The 19,217-nt window shown below is 43.9% G+C and overlaps 1 protein-coding gene across 2 annotated transcripts in view; it reads left to right on the top strand.

Annotated features, from left to right (window-relative positions):
- The window catches only part of JPT2 (Jupiter microtubule associated homolog 2), a 33,574-nt gene extending 14,991 nt beyond the window's left edge, over positions 1-18,583 (top strand). For both annotated transcript variants that reach the window (XM_039492490.1, XM_039492491.1), the window contains exons 4-5: positions 13,981-14,029; positions 15,126-18,583. In XM_039492490.1, the coding sequence (XP_039348424.1) occupies positions 13,981-14,029; positions 15,126-15,298 (222 nt within the window). In that variant the 3' untranslated portion in view covers positions 15,299-18,583. The remainder of the gene's footprint in view (positions 1-13,980; positions 14,030-15,125) is intronic.
- The last annotated feature ends 634 nt before the right edge of the window (positions 18,584-19,217 follow it).

Genomic DNA, 19,217 nt, shown 5'->3' with positions numbered 1-19,217 from the left:
ACTTTTGATAGTAAACTCATTTATGCTGCATCAGTTCTCAGTGTGTTGCAGATTTTTGTACGTAAAAATATACAGTTGCACTGTGGAGCTATGAGGGGGAAGCAGAAAGCTTTTTACAGTTGGATACAGGAGAACTGGTGCGTCTTGTCTCCCAGATAAGGTGTAGGAGGCTGTCTTCTGACAACCAGGAGGCATTTCAGGCTTTTGGAGTTGGAAAGAGATGGATCTCCTTGCTGCTTTTTTTTTTTTTTTTTAAATGGGGGGTGCTGACTTCAAATTTCGGAGGTACTGAATTCCTTACTATTCACCTTCACAAGGCTTTACATAAACTAGCTGCCTTCTGCATCCCATCTCAGTATACACAACAACATTAGTTTGACTTTCTGCTAAAACAGGGGTCAGCAACCTTTCAGAAGTAGTGTGCCGAGTCTTCATTTATTCACTCTAATTTAAGGTTTCGCGTGCTGGTAGTACATTTTAACGTTTTTAGACGGTCTCTTTCTATAAGTCTATAATATATAACTAAACTATTTTTGTATGTAAAGTAAACAAGGTTTTTAACATTTTTAAGAAAATTAATTTAAAATTTAAATTAAAATGCAGTCCCCCCCCCCCCCCCCCCCCCCGACCGGACCCGGGCAGTGTGAGTGCCACTGAAAATCAGCTCATCTGCCGCCTTTGACATGCATGCCATAGGTTGCCTACCTCTGTGCTAACATGATCAGCAATGAAATAGCTAATTTTAATGTCAGCCTTATCCTCCATTAAGCTTTAGTCCCAACACCCCCTTATTTCAGTATCTGCAGATTCAAGCACATGTCAAAATATCAGTTTATATTTTCATTTTTGAGGTTCTCAACAACAATGGTTAGAGACCTATTTTTGTGTACAGAAGCTTAATTCTGGTGCACAGTTGTGGCAGTCATAGGACTACTATGTGGCAATTTACTTGGCTGCATAATCACATTAGACACAAGGTCATAGCTATGAGCAAACATTCTTCTGGGGAAAACAAGAATGTAAATATTTGCTACTTATGTACCATTTTCTTGCATAGTAGATTGGCTCCTGCATCTTGGCTGGTTAACTCTTTCCTTAAGTCGAAACTGCACCACTGAGTGAGTCAGCCATCATACTGGCAAAGTTCTTGACAAGTGGAGAGTCTTGGAAACATACTCTCTATTAAGCAGTAGTGTTAATGGAACCTGTGCTTCACTAAAATTTCTGCTGAAGGGAAACTGATGGTAGAAGCTTTATTGCTTCTAAAGTTCTAATTGACCAATGTTACTAGAATCTGATTTAAGAACATAGAACTAAACTTGAGGCAGGAGTCAGAAGTGATATTCTTTGTTGCAACCTCTTATGCAGTCTTGCCAGTATTGACTCCAAGGGATTCTGGGATTTGGGTCATAGGAAGAAACTGAGAATTTTGAGGGCTGGGTGTATGCTTGCTCAGGGGTCTTGTGTTACTTTAGAGGAGGCGTGTTTTGCTTCTCTTCCTACCCTCTGCATTGGATGGCTCTGGGGTAGCACTTCTGTGAAGTTGGCTCCACTCTCTAGAAACGCAGTTTCACCCAGCCCTGGAACTTAGCGCTGGATGTGGGGAGGGTGGCATGGACCATTGTAATTTTGGATGGAGCAGGGATGCAGTGGGAGCAGCAAGAGGAGGGGGATGAAATCATTCTCCGGGTTTTAGGTAGAATTCTAGTCAGTTGCTCACCCTCAGAGCATGCAGCCCAGTATGTGTGCCCTCTTGCAACCTACTTTAAGCTCACAACTCACCGATTGAGAAATGCTTGAGAGAATTTGCACTGTTGGGTAATGTGATGCTGTCTTTAAAGAGGGGGTTAAAGGTAAAAAATCTTTTAATGTCATTTTCATGCCAGCCCTTTCTGCTGGGGATAAAACTATCCTAGAAACAGTAGAACTGTAATGATTTGATGTACTAGGTATTCTAATGAATTGTATTGATTTGACTACAGCGGTCTTGGTGTGAGGAGATCCTTTGAAGCCATCCTTGCTCATCACAGCTGATTCCTAAATCTGAAAATGGGTCAGTGAGGGTGGGTGAAAACTATCCTTAGGCTCATCTGATACAGTAATCCAAACTACTCTGGATACTTCACTGAGCATGTGTTTATTGCTGAGATGCCCACTGGAGCACTGAAGAGTGTGCTGTTCTGGGTCTGAACACTTGCTATTTTTTTGGTGCCATTGGGTACTTGTAGAAAGAGTCTTGCAAGATAATGGTCTAGAATTGATATAGATCCAAGGGTAGAAAGTCTTAAGAATCTAATAGACTATTGCTGTATCTTGCTTCCGTGAGTTGTCTTGGTACGACGTACAGGCAGCCAGCATAATGTGAAGAGCACATGTCGATTGTGATGTTATCAACATGAACTGTGACCGTATAGGTCATCGTTGCAACTGAGGTACTACAGTTGTACCAGATCTTGTACAAAGGAGGACAAATAAGGTGTCTATGGAAAGGTTGTAATTCACTAGTTACGATTATGCTGTGTGTATCATTTTTATATTTGAAGTTATGAATATTGGCCATGTAATTGTATCTCAATGTTTTGAGTCTAAGTAGCATCAGTGAAGCATTTGGTCAGCTTCTTGAGAATGGGCAGTTACTCAGAATAGTCCTATCAGGAAACACTTAACTGACAATGAACATAAGAACATAAGAAAGGCCGTACCGGGTCAGACCAAAGGTCCATCTAGCCCAGTATCTGTCTACCGACAGTGGCCAATGCCAGGTGCCCCTGAGGGAGTGAATCTAACAGGCAATGATCAAGTGATCTCTCTCCTGCCATCCATCTCCATCCTCTGACGAACAGAGGCTAGGGACATCTCCTATGGACTTTGGGAGATGCCAATCCACATCTGAGCTTTCCTGGGAACGTTCAAACTAACATGTAAACAATGGCGTCGGCCTGCAAAAACCTGAATCATTCGTGGACATGTGACTTGCCCAGGTGGCTACAAACTCCATCTTGTTGCTGTGATTCTGCACAGAAGAACAAAGGGGTTTCCACCCAAAAGAGAGAAGATATAAAAGGCCCTGGAAGCCTTTCCATTTTGTCTTCAGCTGGCTCAAGAGATGGCCTCTCCACTCCAAAGAGATGCCTGAAAGAAACTGGCACAAAGGACAGTAATCACAGGTATGTGAGTGATTGTTGGACCCAAGCCATAAACTACAATGTTGGTCTGAAAAGGATTGGGCCCAGACTAGGAAGGAGCCCAGTCTGTGAAAGAAGCTTATTGGAACATCTCCGAGTACTGTATTCAGTTTCTTAATATATTAGGCTTAGACTTGTGTGTTTTGTTTTGATTTGGCTTGGTAACAGACAGAACTAAGTAAATTATTACTTGAAACCACTTAAATCCTACTTTTTATACTTAATAAAATCACTTTTGTTAATTACTTACTGTGTTAATTAATACCTGGGGGAGCAAACCGCTGTGCATATCTCTCTGTGTTATAGAGGGTGGACAATTTATGAGTTTTTACCCTGTATACGCTTTATACAGAGTAAAATGGATTTATTTGGGGTTTGGATCCCATTGGGAGCTGGATGCTGGAGACAGGATCACTTCTTAAGCTGTTTTGAGTTAAGTCTGCAGCTTTGGGGGTGTGGTTCAGACCCTGGGTCTGTGTTGCAGCAGGCTTGCATGTCTGGCTCAACAAGGCCCAAACTGGCAGAGAAAATGGGCTCAGAGGTAGTCTCAGCACAGTCCCAAGGGGGTCTCTGTGACCGAACCTGTCACAGTGGCGTAGTCAGCAGGATTTGTGCACAGCTGATTGCTGTGAGACACTGGTATCGATTTTAAGTGTGGTGGCCGGAGAACAGACAAACTGGTTACTGGTTTGTTATCTTTTTGTTTATTTCGAGTGAGGGATATAAGCACAAGAAAGAAGGAAAATGACTACCAGGGAGGCAGCTACAAAACTAGAGCTGGCCAGATTGGAAGCGGAAGAAAAGGCAAAGGATTGTGAGTTTCAAATGTGGCAGGCAGAAGTGAGGCCCAAAGAAGCAGCTGTGGCTTGGGGAAACCATGGAGTCCCAGAAACAGGCTCAAATTGAGCTGCCCTGGAGTTATTAAAAAAAACAAACAAAAAAAAAAAAACCCCGAGAAATACAGGCCCAAATTGAGACCCAGAAGCATGAACTGGCTGTAATGGAGTGGAAGAGACAGAACCCTTCAGCAGCTGGCTCCACTTCCCCAAAAATCCATAAATGGGAGCGGTTATGTCGGTAGTATGATGAATCCAGTGATACTGCCGAATATTTTGTCACCTTTTGAGAGACTATGCACCCTCCATGTGATTTCTGAAGATCCAAAAATGACCACTTGCCCAGTCAATTTTGCAATCAGAGCTCTGGACATATTCAATAAGATGCCTATTGATGCTTCAAACTATGGTAAAATTTAAGGAACTGGTTTTGAAATAGTTTCAGATTACACTTGGAAACCTACAGGGTTAAATTCCAGAGTTTTACGAGGGGATCTGGATTAAGTAATGTGGCTTATGTAAATAAAATGAGAGATTTGTTAGACAAGTGGGTGAGGGGGAAAAGGCATTACCGTTTTGAAGAAATGTGAGATTTAATTACTCAGGAGCAGTTCCTGAATATGTGCAGTGATGATGTAAAACAGTATTTGTGGGACCAAAAAGGTGGATGCAGTGTGGGAATTAGCTGGGTTTGCAGACTCTTATGAGCAGTCACAAGATGCAATTAAACATAAACCACTGGCAGAGGGCTACAGCACTGGTGGAAAGCAGAATCACTGTTTTACCCCTGGGAAAAGGGAGGCTGGGCATTCACCTCCCCATTCCCGTTACTCGTCCCAAATCTCCTGTACAAGCAGAGGAGCCCAAAAGGTGCTATCATAGTAAGTCCACTGAGCACCTGAGGAATAAACGTCCTTGGCTGAGTGGGCACAGGCAGCAGGTAATGCACGAAGCTGCTGCTTCTCAGAGCACAGGGTTATCCCAGGCTGCTGCCTCTTTCCACACAGGATTTGTAAAGGTTGCTTCTACACAACCAAGCAGTGAGCATATGCATGCTGTTAAACTTAATGGCAAAGTGCTCCAAGGATGGAGAGACACTAGTGCAGAAATGTCTGTGGTCAGAAGGTACCTGATCCATGAAAAGGATTTGTTACCAGGGAAAATGGCAGAATTAGAATTGGTAGAAGGTTACAAAGTCCTTGCACCTTTATCTAAGGTACACATGGAAACTGGTGATTTGCAGGCTGAACTGACTGGTGCAGCAGTGGCACAAAAATTTGTACCATTTCTACTGGGAGATGAATTCTTTGTGGCAGAATCTGTCCCAGGGTTTGTTAGCATCAAGAAGGAATCTTGTGCTGAAAGCCCCCGAGGGGAGGCTAACATCACACATGCTGCTGGGGGAACAGGAGAGTGTCTCTTTAATTCCTCTGTAGCAGTGGAGAATGCAGCTCTGGGATGGTCATAACCAGTTCCTGTCACCCCGGTGCTCAAGGCAGGTCTGGGTGGGAAGGGCTGGATAAAGCCAGCTCCTGTCCTGTAATCATCTCCTTAGGGGAGAGAGATGTTCCACCTTGTAACAGGGAGGTTGTCAGGGTTCCTTCCCTACCCTGAACTCTAGGGTACAGATGTGGGGACCTGCATGAAAGACCCCTAAGCTTATTTTTACCATCTTAGGTTAAAAACTCCCCAAGGCACAATTTCCTCTCTTATACCTTGGATTAAGTAACGCTGCCACCACCAAGTGATTTTTAAACAAACATTTAGGGAGGGCCACTTGGAGCCCTCCCTTCCCCAAATATCGCCCTAAGTCCCTACACCCCTTTTCCTGGGCAAGCTTGAGAATATATCCTCACCAATTGGTACAGTGAACACAGACCCAAACCCTTGGATCTTAAAACAATGAAGAATCAATCAGGTTCTTAATTAAAATTCTTCTTTTAAAGAAAAAGTAAAAAATTACCTCTGTAAAATCAGGATGGTAAGTACTTTACAGAATAACAAAAGACTCAAGAACACAGAGGATCTCCCCTCTAGGCAAAACCTTAAAGTTAGAAAACCAGGCATAAACCTCCCTCTTACACAGAGGAAAGCACAAGCCAAAATAAAAGTAAACTAAGGGTATGGCTACACTTGCAGATGTGCTGTGCTGGGAGTTACAGCTGTGTTCAGCGCTTTCCCTACACAGCTGTATGGTGTGTGGTCACACTCATAGCTACCAGCGCTGCAGTGTGGCCACATTTGCAGCACTGTTGGGAGTGTTGCATTATGGGCAGCTATCCCAGCGTTCAAGTGGCAGCAACATGCTTTTCAAAAGAGGGGGGTGGGGTGAAGTGTGACAGGGAGCGGAGGAGAGAGAGAGAGTGGATTTTTGGAGCTGACACTTCAGCTCCCTGCCTTGCAAAATCTGAATTTCCTCGACCCCCTCATTTACTCTTAACTGCAAATAGCCTGCAGACCAGATAAGCAGCTGCTCCAACGGACTCCCTTTCTCCCCCTCCCCCCACTGTTTCTCTCCTCAAGCAAACACTCATCCCCCTGCCTGCTTCATTCACAGCAAGGTAGTGGGTTATCTCAATTGATTGTTCACAGTCACAGATTGATCACAGCAAACAAGAGCTGTGTTTGTTTTTTAGATGAGCAGCTCCCGGAGCCCTGAGTTCACAAGAAAACAAAGAGAGGCATCATAACAAAACAAAGAGTAATTTAGTTAAAAGCATTCTGGGATATCTCCTAATACCCTGGAGGTCAACAACAGTGCTGGTGTGTGGCCACACTTGACGAGCAGCGCTGCATCACCAGCGCTGCACTCGTTATACCCCAGGCAGACCCAGGTGTGCAGCCAGGGAGTTGCAGCGCTGGATGTGCCCTGCAGGTGTGGACAGTTACTAAGTTGCAGCGCTGGAAAGCCTCCACCAGTGCTGCAACTCTCAAGTGTAGCCATACCCTAAGGCAGGGGTCCCCAACCCCTGGGCCGCGGACCGGTACCGGTGCCTGTTAGGAACCGGGCCGCGAACCGAGTGCACAGCAGGACATGAGCAGCTAGGACATGAGCGGTGAGTGAGCTAGCAAAGCTTCATCTGTGTTTAGAGCCGCTCCCCATCGCTCGCATTACTGCCTGAGCTCCGCCTTCTGTCAGATGTTAGATTCTCATAGGAGCGCGAACCCTACTGTAAACTGCACATGCGATGGAGGGAGTTTTGCACTCCTTATGAGAATCTAATGCCTGATGATCTGAGGTGGAGCTGAGGCCATGATGCTAGCGCTGGGGAGTGGCTGCAAAAACAGATTACATTAGCAGAGGTTTCACTGCACAGAGACCATAGTCTACAAGCGATTGATTTATTAATATCAGAACCCTATCAGTGAGTGGCAAGTGAAAATTAAGCTGCATCTGGCGGCAGGCTTTAAGTCAGAATCCGACACTTATATTAGTCCGCACGTGGCCCGCCCATTATTTTATTTACCACTTCCATCCGTGCCTCTTTCCCGCACAGTTTTGGTAAGCCCACAAGCTAACCCTGGCCAAAATGAGTAAAAAACAAACGTCACTGCAAAGCTTCTTTGAAAAGGGGGAAAGACCCAGTGATGAGACAGCAGAAGACTCTAAGACGGCCAACAAAAAGAAAGCTGCATTTAAAAGAAAATACCAAGAGTCCTACTTAAATTACGGGTTCATTGCAACAGGTGACTCACATTCTCCACGCCCGCTTTGTATAATATGTGGCGACCGGCTATCCAACGAAGCCATGAAACCTTCAAAACTGCTTCGCCACATGGAGACCAAGCACCCTGCATTAAAAGATAAGCCTTTGGAGTTTTTCAAAAGAAAAAAAGTGAACACGAACAGAATCAAATGTGTCTGCACTGAAAGCATCATTGTTAGTGGCTAACGTCATTGCTAAAGCTAAGAAGCCCTTCACTATTGGTGAAGAGTTGATCCTGCCTGCTGCTAAGGACATTTGTCATGAACTTTTAGGAGAGGCTGTAGTTCAAAAGGTGGCACGTGTTCCTCTTTCGGCTAGCACCATAACTAGACGAATTGATGAAATAGAGGATATTGAGGCACAATTGTTAGAGGGTGAATGAGTCACCGTGGTACACAATCCAGGTTGACGAGTCTACCGATGTTGACAACAAGGCAACAATGCTTGTTTTTGTGCGATATATTTTTCAGGAGGATGTGCATGAGGATATGTTATGTGCACTTTTGTTGCCAACCAACACCACAGCTGCAGAACTATTCAAGTCTTTGAATGATTACATGTCAGGAAAACTGAATTGGTCATTTAGTGTCTCTATATGCACGGACGGAGCCGCTGCCATGACTGGACGGCTTTCTGGTTTCACTACTCGGGTCAAGGAGGTCGCTTATGAATGTGAGTCTACGCACTGTGTCATCCATAGAGAAATACTAGCTAGCCGAAAAATGTCATCTGAACTTAACAACGTTTTGCAGGATGTGATTAAAATTATCAACCACATTAAAGTACATGCCCTTAACTCACGTCTGTTCGCGCAGCTCTGTGAGGAGATGGACGCAGAGCACACACGTCTTCTCTTATACACAGAAGTGAGATGGCTTTCTAAAGGTAGATCACTGGCCAGAGTTTTTGAGTTACGAGAGCCGCTCCAGAGATTTCTTTTAGAAAAACAGTCACCACGGGCAGCACATTTCAGTGACACAGAATGGGTCATAAAACTTGCTTACTTGTGTGACATATTCAACCTGCTCAACGAACTCAATCTGTCACTTCAGGGGAGAACGGCAACTGTGTTCAAGTTGGCAGATAAAGTGGCTGCATTCAAAGCCAAACTAGAATTATGGGGGCGACGAGTGAACATTGGGATTTTTGACATGTTTCAAACATTAGCAGAGATTTTGAAAGAGACTGAGCCAGGGCCTTCTTTTTCCCAGCTGGTGCATGATCACCTATCTCAGCTTTCAAAAGAGTTTGACCATTACTTCCCAACCACAAAAGACCCCCGAACTGGGAAGGAATGGATCCGTGACCCATTTGGGAATAAGCCAGGTGAATCGACTTTATCCGTGCTAGAAGAGGATCAACTGCTTGAGATCACAAATGACGGTGGCCTTAAAAGTATGTTTGAGACGACTTCAAATCTCCATACGTTCTGGATTAAAGTCAAGGCGGAATATCCTGAGATTTCCACAAAAGCACTGAAAAGCTTACTTCCATTTTCAACATCCTATCTTTGTGAAGCAGGGTTTTCTGCAGTGACAGCAACCAAAACGAGATTACGGAGTAGACTGGACATAAGCAACACACTTCGGGTGTCACTGTCTCCCATCACCCCCAGATGGGACCGTCTAGTTGCAGGAAAACAAGCTCAGGGCTCCCACTAATTCTGCATTATGATCAGTTGTATAATTATTTCATTATATATTACACTTATTTTTGTACTTTTATTTCTATTATTATTGTAATGTGCTTGAATCGTCCCAAAACCATCCCACAGGTCTGCGGAATTTTTTTTCTACGAAACCGGTCCCTGGTGGCAAAAAGGTTGGGGACCGCTGCCCTAAGGCATTTCCTTGCTAAATACTTACTAACTTTATAGGAGCTGGATTGCTTGCTTCCTTGATCTGTGTCCGGCAAAAGCCCATAGAACAGACAGACAAAGCCTGTCTCCTCCTCTTCCACCCCCTCCCTGCGATTTGAAAGTATCTTGTACCCTCATTGGTCCTTTTGATCAGGTGTCAGCTAGGTTACCTGAGCTTCTTAATCCTTACGGGTAAAAGAGGAATTAACCAGTTACAGGGTAAAGAGGGATTTTTATGCTACCCTTAGCTGTATGTTTATGACAGAGGTGTTCCCAGCTGCTGACTGCTAGGAAGTTGCAGGTCAGCAGGGGACAGGGCCTTCCCTGGGTGCAGAGACATGTATCCCAGAGATGGAGGTTTGGGTCCTGATGACCACTGTGGTGGGAACAGACCCCAAGGACTCTGTAGCTGGAAGCAAGCCCAACCTGAGTGAAAGGGGGGGATTTTGCTGGCCAGTGAAGGGTCTGTCATAGCTGGTAGCTATGAGCCCACAGATGGATCAGGGTCACTTTCCCTTTTGCAGGACACAGAAGTGTTGGCCTCAGAGGGGAGCCCAGAGAGGGAAGTCAAGATGGAAGGTGAGGGGGGACAGGAGGGTCTGCCCAAGTTTTGTAGGAAGGCTTTTCCCCAGGAGGAGGGTGAAGGATCTGCATCTAAAATGCCAGACCCCTCACCTATGGATCAGGTTTTGAGAGATGACTGGGGTCAGATCTCCTGGAGGGGAGAGTCAACCCAGCTCACCTGTTGGGAACAAAGAGGGGATCTTACGAATCCAAAGCACTCCATTAAAGAATGTTGTTCCTGCTACCCTTGTAAAAGATAACATTGTCTCTTCAAGGCTGGGGGAAGAAAAACTTTGCATTTTGGAAGCTTCACAAGGGGATGGGGTACAACCCAAAGAAATTCCCAAGGGAGGGGCGGGGGGCAGGCATGGTCACAGTGCACCCTTTCCTTGCCAAATCCTCAAACCCATGCCTGAATTGGGAGCCTTCTCCAAAGAGACAGGAAACTGTCTAAACCTCTACCATGGTACACACAGGAATTGGGAAATGCAATAGACACTGAACAAGCTAAATTGTGTGAACAGCAAATCTATGGCAGACAGGCTCTATTAATCTTTTGCTACTTCATCTAGGGGTCAAGACAAAGGAGTTAATACTAATGGTAACCTTTAAAGATGTGACATACCTGATTTATGGGAAAAACTTTTGTACATGCTAGGGATGGTGACAAGACTGTCCCACAAGCATGTTGCTTTTCAGCTTATACCTGTAAACAGGCTGGAAGCTTGGCACAGCAGCAAAAGCATAACAGGCCTATGCTGCTGTGTGGAAGGGGAAACTGAGGCACACCGCCTCATGGCATTGGTGGCTAAATGCCAAGACACCTACACTTTAACAGATATTGTGATCTGCATTCTGTTAACAGTACTACACCACAACATGTTTTCAGGCACCTGGGGACCAGGAACCCCAAACCTTGCTAGAACACCTGTAAATTACATCATAGAGTTTTAAAGGTACTGGGAGAATGTGTGACAAGAGCCAGACAGGGATTTTACAAGTACTGCCTATGCCATGGACAGTGTCCAAGTCTCTGGCAGTAAATTCAGGAGGAGGGTGTGATGTTATTAACATGAACTGTGACCGTGATCATTGTTGCAACCAAGGTCCTTCAGTTGCACTAAATGCTGTGCAAAGGAGGTCAAGTAAGGTGTCTAAGGAAAGGTTGTAATTTGCTAGTTATGATTATGCAGTCTGTGTGTATCATTTTTATATTTGAAGTTATGAATATTGGCTATGTACTTGTATCTCAGTGTTTGATTCTAAGTAGCATCAGTGAAGCATTTGGTCAGCTTCTTGAGAATGGACAATTACTCAAAATAGTCCTATCAGGAAACACTTAACTGACGATGGACTTTGGGAGATGCCAATCCACATCCGAGCTTTCCTGGGAACGTTCAAACTAACATGTAAACAATGGCGTCGGCCTGCAAAAAGCTGAATCATTCATAGCCATGTGACTTGCCCAGGTGGCTACAAACTCCATCTTGTTGCTGTGATTCTGCACAGAAGAACAAAGGAGTTTCCACCCACAAGAGAGAATATAAAAGGTCCCGGAGGCCTTTCCATTTTGTCTTCAGCTGGCTCAAGAGATGGCCTCTCCATTCCAAAGAAATGCCTGAAAGAAACTGGCACAAAGGACAGTAACTACGGGGGTGTGAGTGATTGCTGGACCCAAGCTATAAACTACCATGTTGGTCTGAAAAGGATTGGGCCCAGACTAGGAAGGAGCCCAGTCTGTGAAAGAAGCTTATTGGAACATCTCAGAGGGTGAGATTTACCTGTATTCAGTTTCTTAATGTATTAGGCTTAGACTTGTGTGTTTTATTTGATTTGGCTTGGTAACAGACAGAACAAAGGAAGTTATTACTTGAAACCACTTAACTCAGGGGTCGGCAACCTTTCAGAAGTGGTGTGCCGAGTCTTCATTTATTCACATTGATTTAAGGTTTTGCGTTCCAGTAATACATTTTAATGTTTTTAGAAGGTTTCTTTCTCTAAGTCTATAATATATAACTAAACTATTGTTGTATGTAAAGTAAATAAGGTTTTTAAAATGTTTAAGAAGCTTCATTTAAAATTAAATTAAAATGCAGGGCCCCCCGGACCAGTGGTCAGGACCCAGGCAGTGTGAGTGCCACTGAAAATCAGCTCGTGTGCCGCCTTCGGCACCTGTGCCGTAGGTTGCCTACCCCTGACTTAACTTCTACTTTTTATACTTTGTGTTAATAAATACCTGGGGGAGCAAACAGCTGTGCATATAGAATCATAGAATTCAAGATCAGAAAGGACCATTATGATCATCTAGTCTGACCTCCTGCAAGATGCAGGCCACATAAGCCGATCCACCCACTCCTGAACTAATTCTCTCTCTCCCTTGACTCTGCTGTTGAATGCTCCAAATCATGATTTAAAGACTTCAAGTAGCAGATAATCCACCAGCAAGCGACCCCTGCCCCATGCTTCGGAGGAAGGCGAAAAACCTCCAGGGCCACTGCCAATCTACCCTGGAGGAAAATTCCTTCCCGACCCCAAATATGGCGATCAGCTGAACCCCGAGCATGTGGGCAAGACTCTCCAGCCAGACCCTCTAGAAAAGGCTAACAATATCCCAACATTGACCCTTTGAACTAATTTACCAGTGTGGCACGTTATTGACCTATTGACTAAGCCCGTTATCCTATCATACCATCCCCTCCATAAACTTATCCAGCTTAATCTTAAAGTCATGGAGGTCCTTCACCCCCACTGTTTCCCTCGGTAGGCTGTTCCAGAATTGCACTCCTCTGATGGTTAGAAACCTTCGTCTAATTTCAAGCCTAAATTTCCTGACTGACAATTTATATCCGTTTGTCCTCGTGTCCACATTAGCACTGAGCTGAAATAATTCCTCTCCTTCCCTGGTATTTATCCCTCTGATATATTTAAAGAGTGCAATCATATCTCCTCTTATCCTTCTTTTGGTTAAGGAAAACAAACCGAGCTCCTCAAGTCTCCTTTCATACGACAGGCTTTCCATTCCTCGGATCATTCTAGTGGCCCTTCTTTGTACCCGTTCCAGTTTGAATTCATCCTTCTTAAACATGGGAGACCAAAACTGCACACAATACTCCAAATGAGGTCTCACCAATGCCTTATATAACGGGACTAGCACCTCCTTATCTCTACTAGAAATACCTCGCCTAATGCATCCCAAGACCGCATTAGCTTTTTTAACGGCTACATCACATTGCCTACTCATAGTCATCCTACGATCAACCAGGACTCCTAGGTCCTTCTCCTCCTCCGTTATCTCTCTATCAGTGTTATAGAGGGTGGACAATTTATGAGTTACATCCGTTTTACTCTGTATAAAGGGTAATTTGGGGTTTGGATTGGGAACTGGGTGTCTGGGTGCTGGAGACAGGAGCACTTAAGATGTTTTGAGTTAAGTCTGCAGCTTTGGGGTGTGGTTCAGACCCTGCATCTGTGTTGCAGCAGGCTTGTGTGTCTGGCTCGACAAGGCAGGGTTCTGAAGGCCCAAACTGGCAGAGAAAACTGGCTCAGAGATGGTCTCGGCACATCAGGTGACAGTCCCAAGGGGATCTCTGTGACCAAACCCATCACAGGGATCACTGTCTCCTTAAAGAACTTGATGCTACAGTTGCTGTCCCAGTGCCATTGCAGGAAGCTTCATGGAGAGCAAGCTGCAGCATTTGGCTCTTACTGCAGAAATCACATGGTCTTGGTGTAAAGGATCTTTTAGGTCTAAGATTTAAGAAAAGCTTGCAGTGGAGTAGTAGTTGACCTATGGCCTATGAAGCCCTAAAACAGTTCTGATTTTATTGCAGGATCACATAGTCTTACAAGAGGCAGGAGATGCATCAAAGGAACTGAAAGGTAAGGCAAGATAAACCTCTTTCTCTGAGATGCTGTGAAGAGTATTTTGGCCTGTGTATGCAAAGAGGAAGAATAAACAAGACTAATGCTGGTTCTAAGGACAACACAATCAAGCATGGTCATGGCTATAGAACTTTCAGTATTAGTTACATGATAGGAAGTGATCCTGAAATAACCATCCAACTTCTTCTATTAAGCTGGGTCACTTTAGGTAGGGTATAGAAAGTGGGCCCTATGCTAGGCTGATCTCTAGATATGAGAAGTGTCTGTCTTGATGCCTGCCCTCCTAGATGGTCTGTCTGTCTTTTTTTTTTTTATAGGAGACTGTTTTTGTACTTAAGCCCAAGCCCTTAGAATGTGGTGGGCCAACTTGGACCATCCCATTTTGAAGCAGCAAGGACACAAGTTAACTGAACAAGTTCAGATGTAATTCCCATTTCTGCAGCTCTCTCAAGCAGTTGAGCTATAATATATCTGAATCTTGAGCAGAATGATCTCCTTATTTAAGTGGGGGAATGTGCAATTATTTATAAGATATAGACAGACACACATTGTGGTAAACTGTTCCTCCTTCTCCCGCATTCATAGCTTGTAATTCTGGCCTTCCTTAACTGTAGCTATGGAGTAACTGATTTTCCCAGAATGCATTATTGCTCCATTACTAGCTGCTAGGTGAGAGCATAATGGAAGCTGTACTTGTGAGCTCGAAGCTCCTACCTGGCAGGACATAGCATTTATGGGTTGGCACACTATCAGTAATAAGTGTGTGATGTCAACATTTTATAGTATATAATAATCTTACACAGCACTCTACAGAATAAGTAATGACCTAAGATGTCTAAAAGTGGGCATAAATAATTGGTGAGAACAAGATAGGAGTGTCTTGGAAGAAGTAGGCCTTGAGCAGGAAAAGTGCTGTCCTGGCTCTGAACAGTCTCTCTCTACCCCTGCACAAGTGAAGAGGGGAGATAAAGGGAGCGGAAGGATGTGAGGGGTTGGAAGGAGGGAAGAATGTACCGACTATTGAAGATGTGTATGAAAAGCAATGTTACTGCAGTGCAGTGTAACCATTCTAACCTCCCTTGTCATCACACAGCTACAGAAAACCACAAACCACAGATGGAAGACAGAGGCGAGAAGAGAGATCTTGGGAAAGAAGAGCCAGGCCCCAAGATAGATGATCATGAACCCAGACTGGGACCAAGGCCACGGTCGCACAACAAAGTCCTCAATCCCCCTGGTGGCAAATCCAGCATTGCATTCTATTAGGAACATTCACTTTCACTAATGGAGTCGGCACAGAAACTTTATCTATAGGTCCTGAGGTTTGTTTTCAGATGCTTTAGGCAGGAGGATGGGGACTTTAGTGACTCATCTAATCCAAATGGAGGACATCTTCATGTTCAAGACTTCTGTAAGACCTGTTAGTTATGGTGCTTATGGAAATAACTGATGACTCTTATGTGCTAGACAGTGCAGGATTCAGCGAGACAGTAGCTTAGATAGGTGCAAGAGGAGTGTTCCTTTGTGGTGGGCAATTAAAAAAAAAATACTCTTAATCTTGCAGCTAGTTAGTAGCTCAGACTTTTGGACCAAAGAATTTAGGTACAGTCAGTATGGTGAAATTCTATCCCAGTGGATGGGGACTTGGATGCCAGGCTTGGCATCTATCTAATTGAGCCTAACAGGAGCTAATGCTCTCCTAGGCAGTGTATCCTAACCTTAAGAAGCTAAAAATTTATCTGCAACCATTTTAATATAAACATGATCCATTCTAAGTGGTGTTGCTGGGCTCTGAAAAGTTCTGCTTAGTCCTTGGCCATAAGAAGAAGCTTCCTCCCCAGGTTTATTATGTTAAAACTCTCATTGTTCTGTGTCAGTCTCGCAAGCCATCAAGTTGTGTAAAGTTTTGGAGCACTTCAGTAATAGTCTGTACTGATATTTGCTCGACAAAGAGAAAAATTATAGTTTAGTGTACTGTCTCATCCAGGCACTCCTGGAAAGATCTTATTTCACTGATGTCATGCAAGGGTGCCTCCAGCCCTCCTGGTAGGGAGGGGAGTGATTTGGGTACACACAGTTGCATCTATTGAAAGAACTCTGACAAACTACAGTAGTGTATAATTAGATTCTGGAAACTGTCCCAGGACATCTCTAGTGAGCCAGCTTTAATGTCCCATCACCAGCCTCTAAAAGCCCTCATGTACCCATGCTTTAGCTTCTGCAGGGTTTTTTTCCCCCCTCCCTCTGTCTTGGAGAAATAATGGACTGTTCTGCTTGTATCCTCCAGTAGCTTTGTTTTTTGTTTCTATGCTGACTCTGTTAGTGAAACCTCTGTTTTGTTAGCCATGGGTTGCCTTTGACTGCCTGTTATTCCTTGGTAGTGTGGACAATTCCAAGTTGCTCATCCACACATACTCGTGTAGCTATTTTAAGACTGTTAATCCCTGTTCATCTGCTTGGGACAGTCTAGGGATCACTGCAATACTCTTCTGGCACAGTGGCTGTTTTGAATTATGTTTGCAAGAATGTGCATTGTTCTCTCTAATTAGGTATGTGGGTTTGGGGGTGGGGGGTTGAAAGAGGGCTCTTAAATTTCAGTTAGTTCTGACTGGACTTTCCTCAAACATATCAAATGCTGATACTTTGGATAACGCTAGGTGCTTAGACTGTTGGCCACTTGTAATAGTGTTGGTTGTGTGGGGGTGTGGTTTTTTGTTTTTTTTTTTTGTTTTGTTGTTTTTTTAAACTACCTAACTCATTACATACAGTAGTTGTTCAGGTCCACCAAAGACCAAGTGGCCTTATCTACACAGTGGCTCCACATACCAGTAGCTGTTCTAGCCCAGGTTCACTGAAAACTATTTCTGTGACAAACTGTTCAGAAGAGCTATTTCTTAGCTAGGTGCTACAACAGCTTAGAGGTCATAATGATTGTTAAAGTGCCCAGCAAAGATGAATGACTGACTGTACCACAGAGACTCGCAGCTGCCTTTTAACTTATGGAAGTGTGAAAATCCCCTTTTACAGGGTGGAAGTGGCAGGAATCTTAATGCCTCCTGTGCCTCTTCCACAGGAGGCTTGGCGCTCCTGCTGCTGGCCGCCTCTAACTGTACGAGGATGGTGATCAGGATTGAGGGAGTGTGATCCCAATACATCTGTTTTAGATTCATATCTTCCCCCCCCCCCCCCAATATAGCAGTTTCCTAGTTGCTATTCCTATTTTGCTTATTTGGTCAAGTCTGTAAAGGATCTCCTGTTCCCTCCTGCCATTGTGTTGGCTAGCATTTCCCTCACTGGCATACACTCTGCTCAGTGTCTCAAGTTTAAGTTTGATAAGGACACTTTTTTTTACACACACATGCAACAGGGGAATGGAACTTGTATTAATGGTTAAATCATGGACTTCTCAATAAACCACAGTATTTTGTTATTCACTGTGTGTAGCTGGGTACTCCTGTAAATAAGTCACTGTTCTAGTCTATAGCAAACACTTTAGCCTGTGATCAAATTCCATATAACATTTCTTGTGTAATACAATGAGCCTTCTCAAACACTTACTTCCTGCCACAGTTAATTTTAAAGGTGCTCCATCCTCTGACTGGGGGCGGGCAAGCCAGCCTGCCTCCCTCCCTCTCTGTTGCAGAAGCAGTGTAGCCTAGAGCAGTGGTCCCCAACCTTTTTCATGTGGCAGGCGCCGGACGATGAGCCACTTGACATTGCTGCTTTTTGGCGGATGTTTGTCTGTAGGCCAGTACGTGGGCACAGATAGGTGCCCACAGGCACTGCATTGGGGACCACTGGCCTAGAGCATGCCTGGAATCAATCTACACTAGCTTCCCCTGTAATGGATACAAGAATGGAAGTGTAGCAGCTTCCAACAGGCTGTGTTTAGATGCATTTTTCTGCTGTCTAAGCCCCTTTCCATAAACCTTGAAATTGTCTGTCTGTCTGAATTTGCCTTTAATTGCTATGTTATTGAGCATCTACACTTGTCCCTAGAAATTGATCCGTATTTGTGAAAATTCATAGCTGTAAGCCTTTTCCCTAGTGAAACAAATGTAAGTGCATAAAACTCTTTATATATCTAGCTGCTTTTGTTCTGTAGACTAGATACTTTGGGACTATTATACATCCCACTCCAGATAAATTAGACAGCATGGCAGTTAGAGAGAAATATTAACTTAGGGTGGACTATGCAGGCACTCTGTCAAAGTTGATGTTTTGTCACAGCTGGAAGATATAAACAACCAGGGATCCAGATTCCATCTGCAGACTGAACTTCACTGTACCTCTGTGCTGCTTGTAAGACTAAGCTTTCATATTTCATCTCTTGGTGGAACACATTCTTAAGCCAATCGTTTAGGTAAGAGCTTGTGCACCTATGAACTAGTATCAAGGATAATTAAATCTTAATACAGTGATAGGCAGGAGATAAATGAGTATGGTAATCTATGGATTACATCCAGTGTTTGTAAAGGATTAAGCAACCTTATTAGTACATGACCACAGTTACAGAACTATATGACGAAGTCATACTACAGAATCTGCAAATGAGTTCTTTATTTCTCTTCTAGAAGAAACAAATCTGACTTTTGTACTGTTTCCTGACTTTTAAGGTAAACATTATCCAGGTTAATGCTCTAGACAATGCAACAGAAAAGTGCAGGTGCCTAGTGTACATACTAAAGTTAGCTTAAGATGTAGCAGAAGTGTTGATCAATTGCATGCTTTGGCACGTCACTAGAGAAAACATTTGTAGGCTTTTCCATGTCTTAAATATCAGTCAGGTATGATCTGACAGTCTAGTTTAAAATTCATGATGCATAACTCATGTAAGTTTTCGGTTTCTTAAATTGAGGAGGGAGGGAAGAGGAAGGAGCAGTAGGCTACCAACCTTCCCATTACCTTTTGAATGAAAGAAATAAAGGAAAGTTAGAGTGGTGAGGCATATTAAAATTCTTTAAGGATGTCAACAAGCATCCATAGAGTGTACTTAGACTTCCAGAAAGCTTTTGAAGATGTCCCTCACTAAAAGCTCTTAAGCAAAGTTAGCGGTCATGGGAAGAGTCTCTCCTAGATCAGTAACTGGTTAAAATATAGGAGACAACAGCTATGAATAAACAATCAGTTTTATCAATGGAAGGAATTAAATGGGGGGGTTAAGGATCTGTAGTGGGATCTGTGC

The sequence above is a fragment of the Mauremys reevesii genome, linkage group 10 (assembly GCF_016161935.1).
Source record: "Mauremys reevesii isolate NIE-2019 linkage group 10, ASM1616193v1, whole genome shotgun sequence".
In the NCBI taxonomy this organism is placed as follows: domain Eukaryota; kingdom Metazoa; phylum Chordata; order Testudines; family Geoemydidae; genus Mauremys; species Mauremys reevesii.
This window is presented reverse-complemented; position numbering and strand designations above follow the sequence as displayed.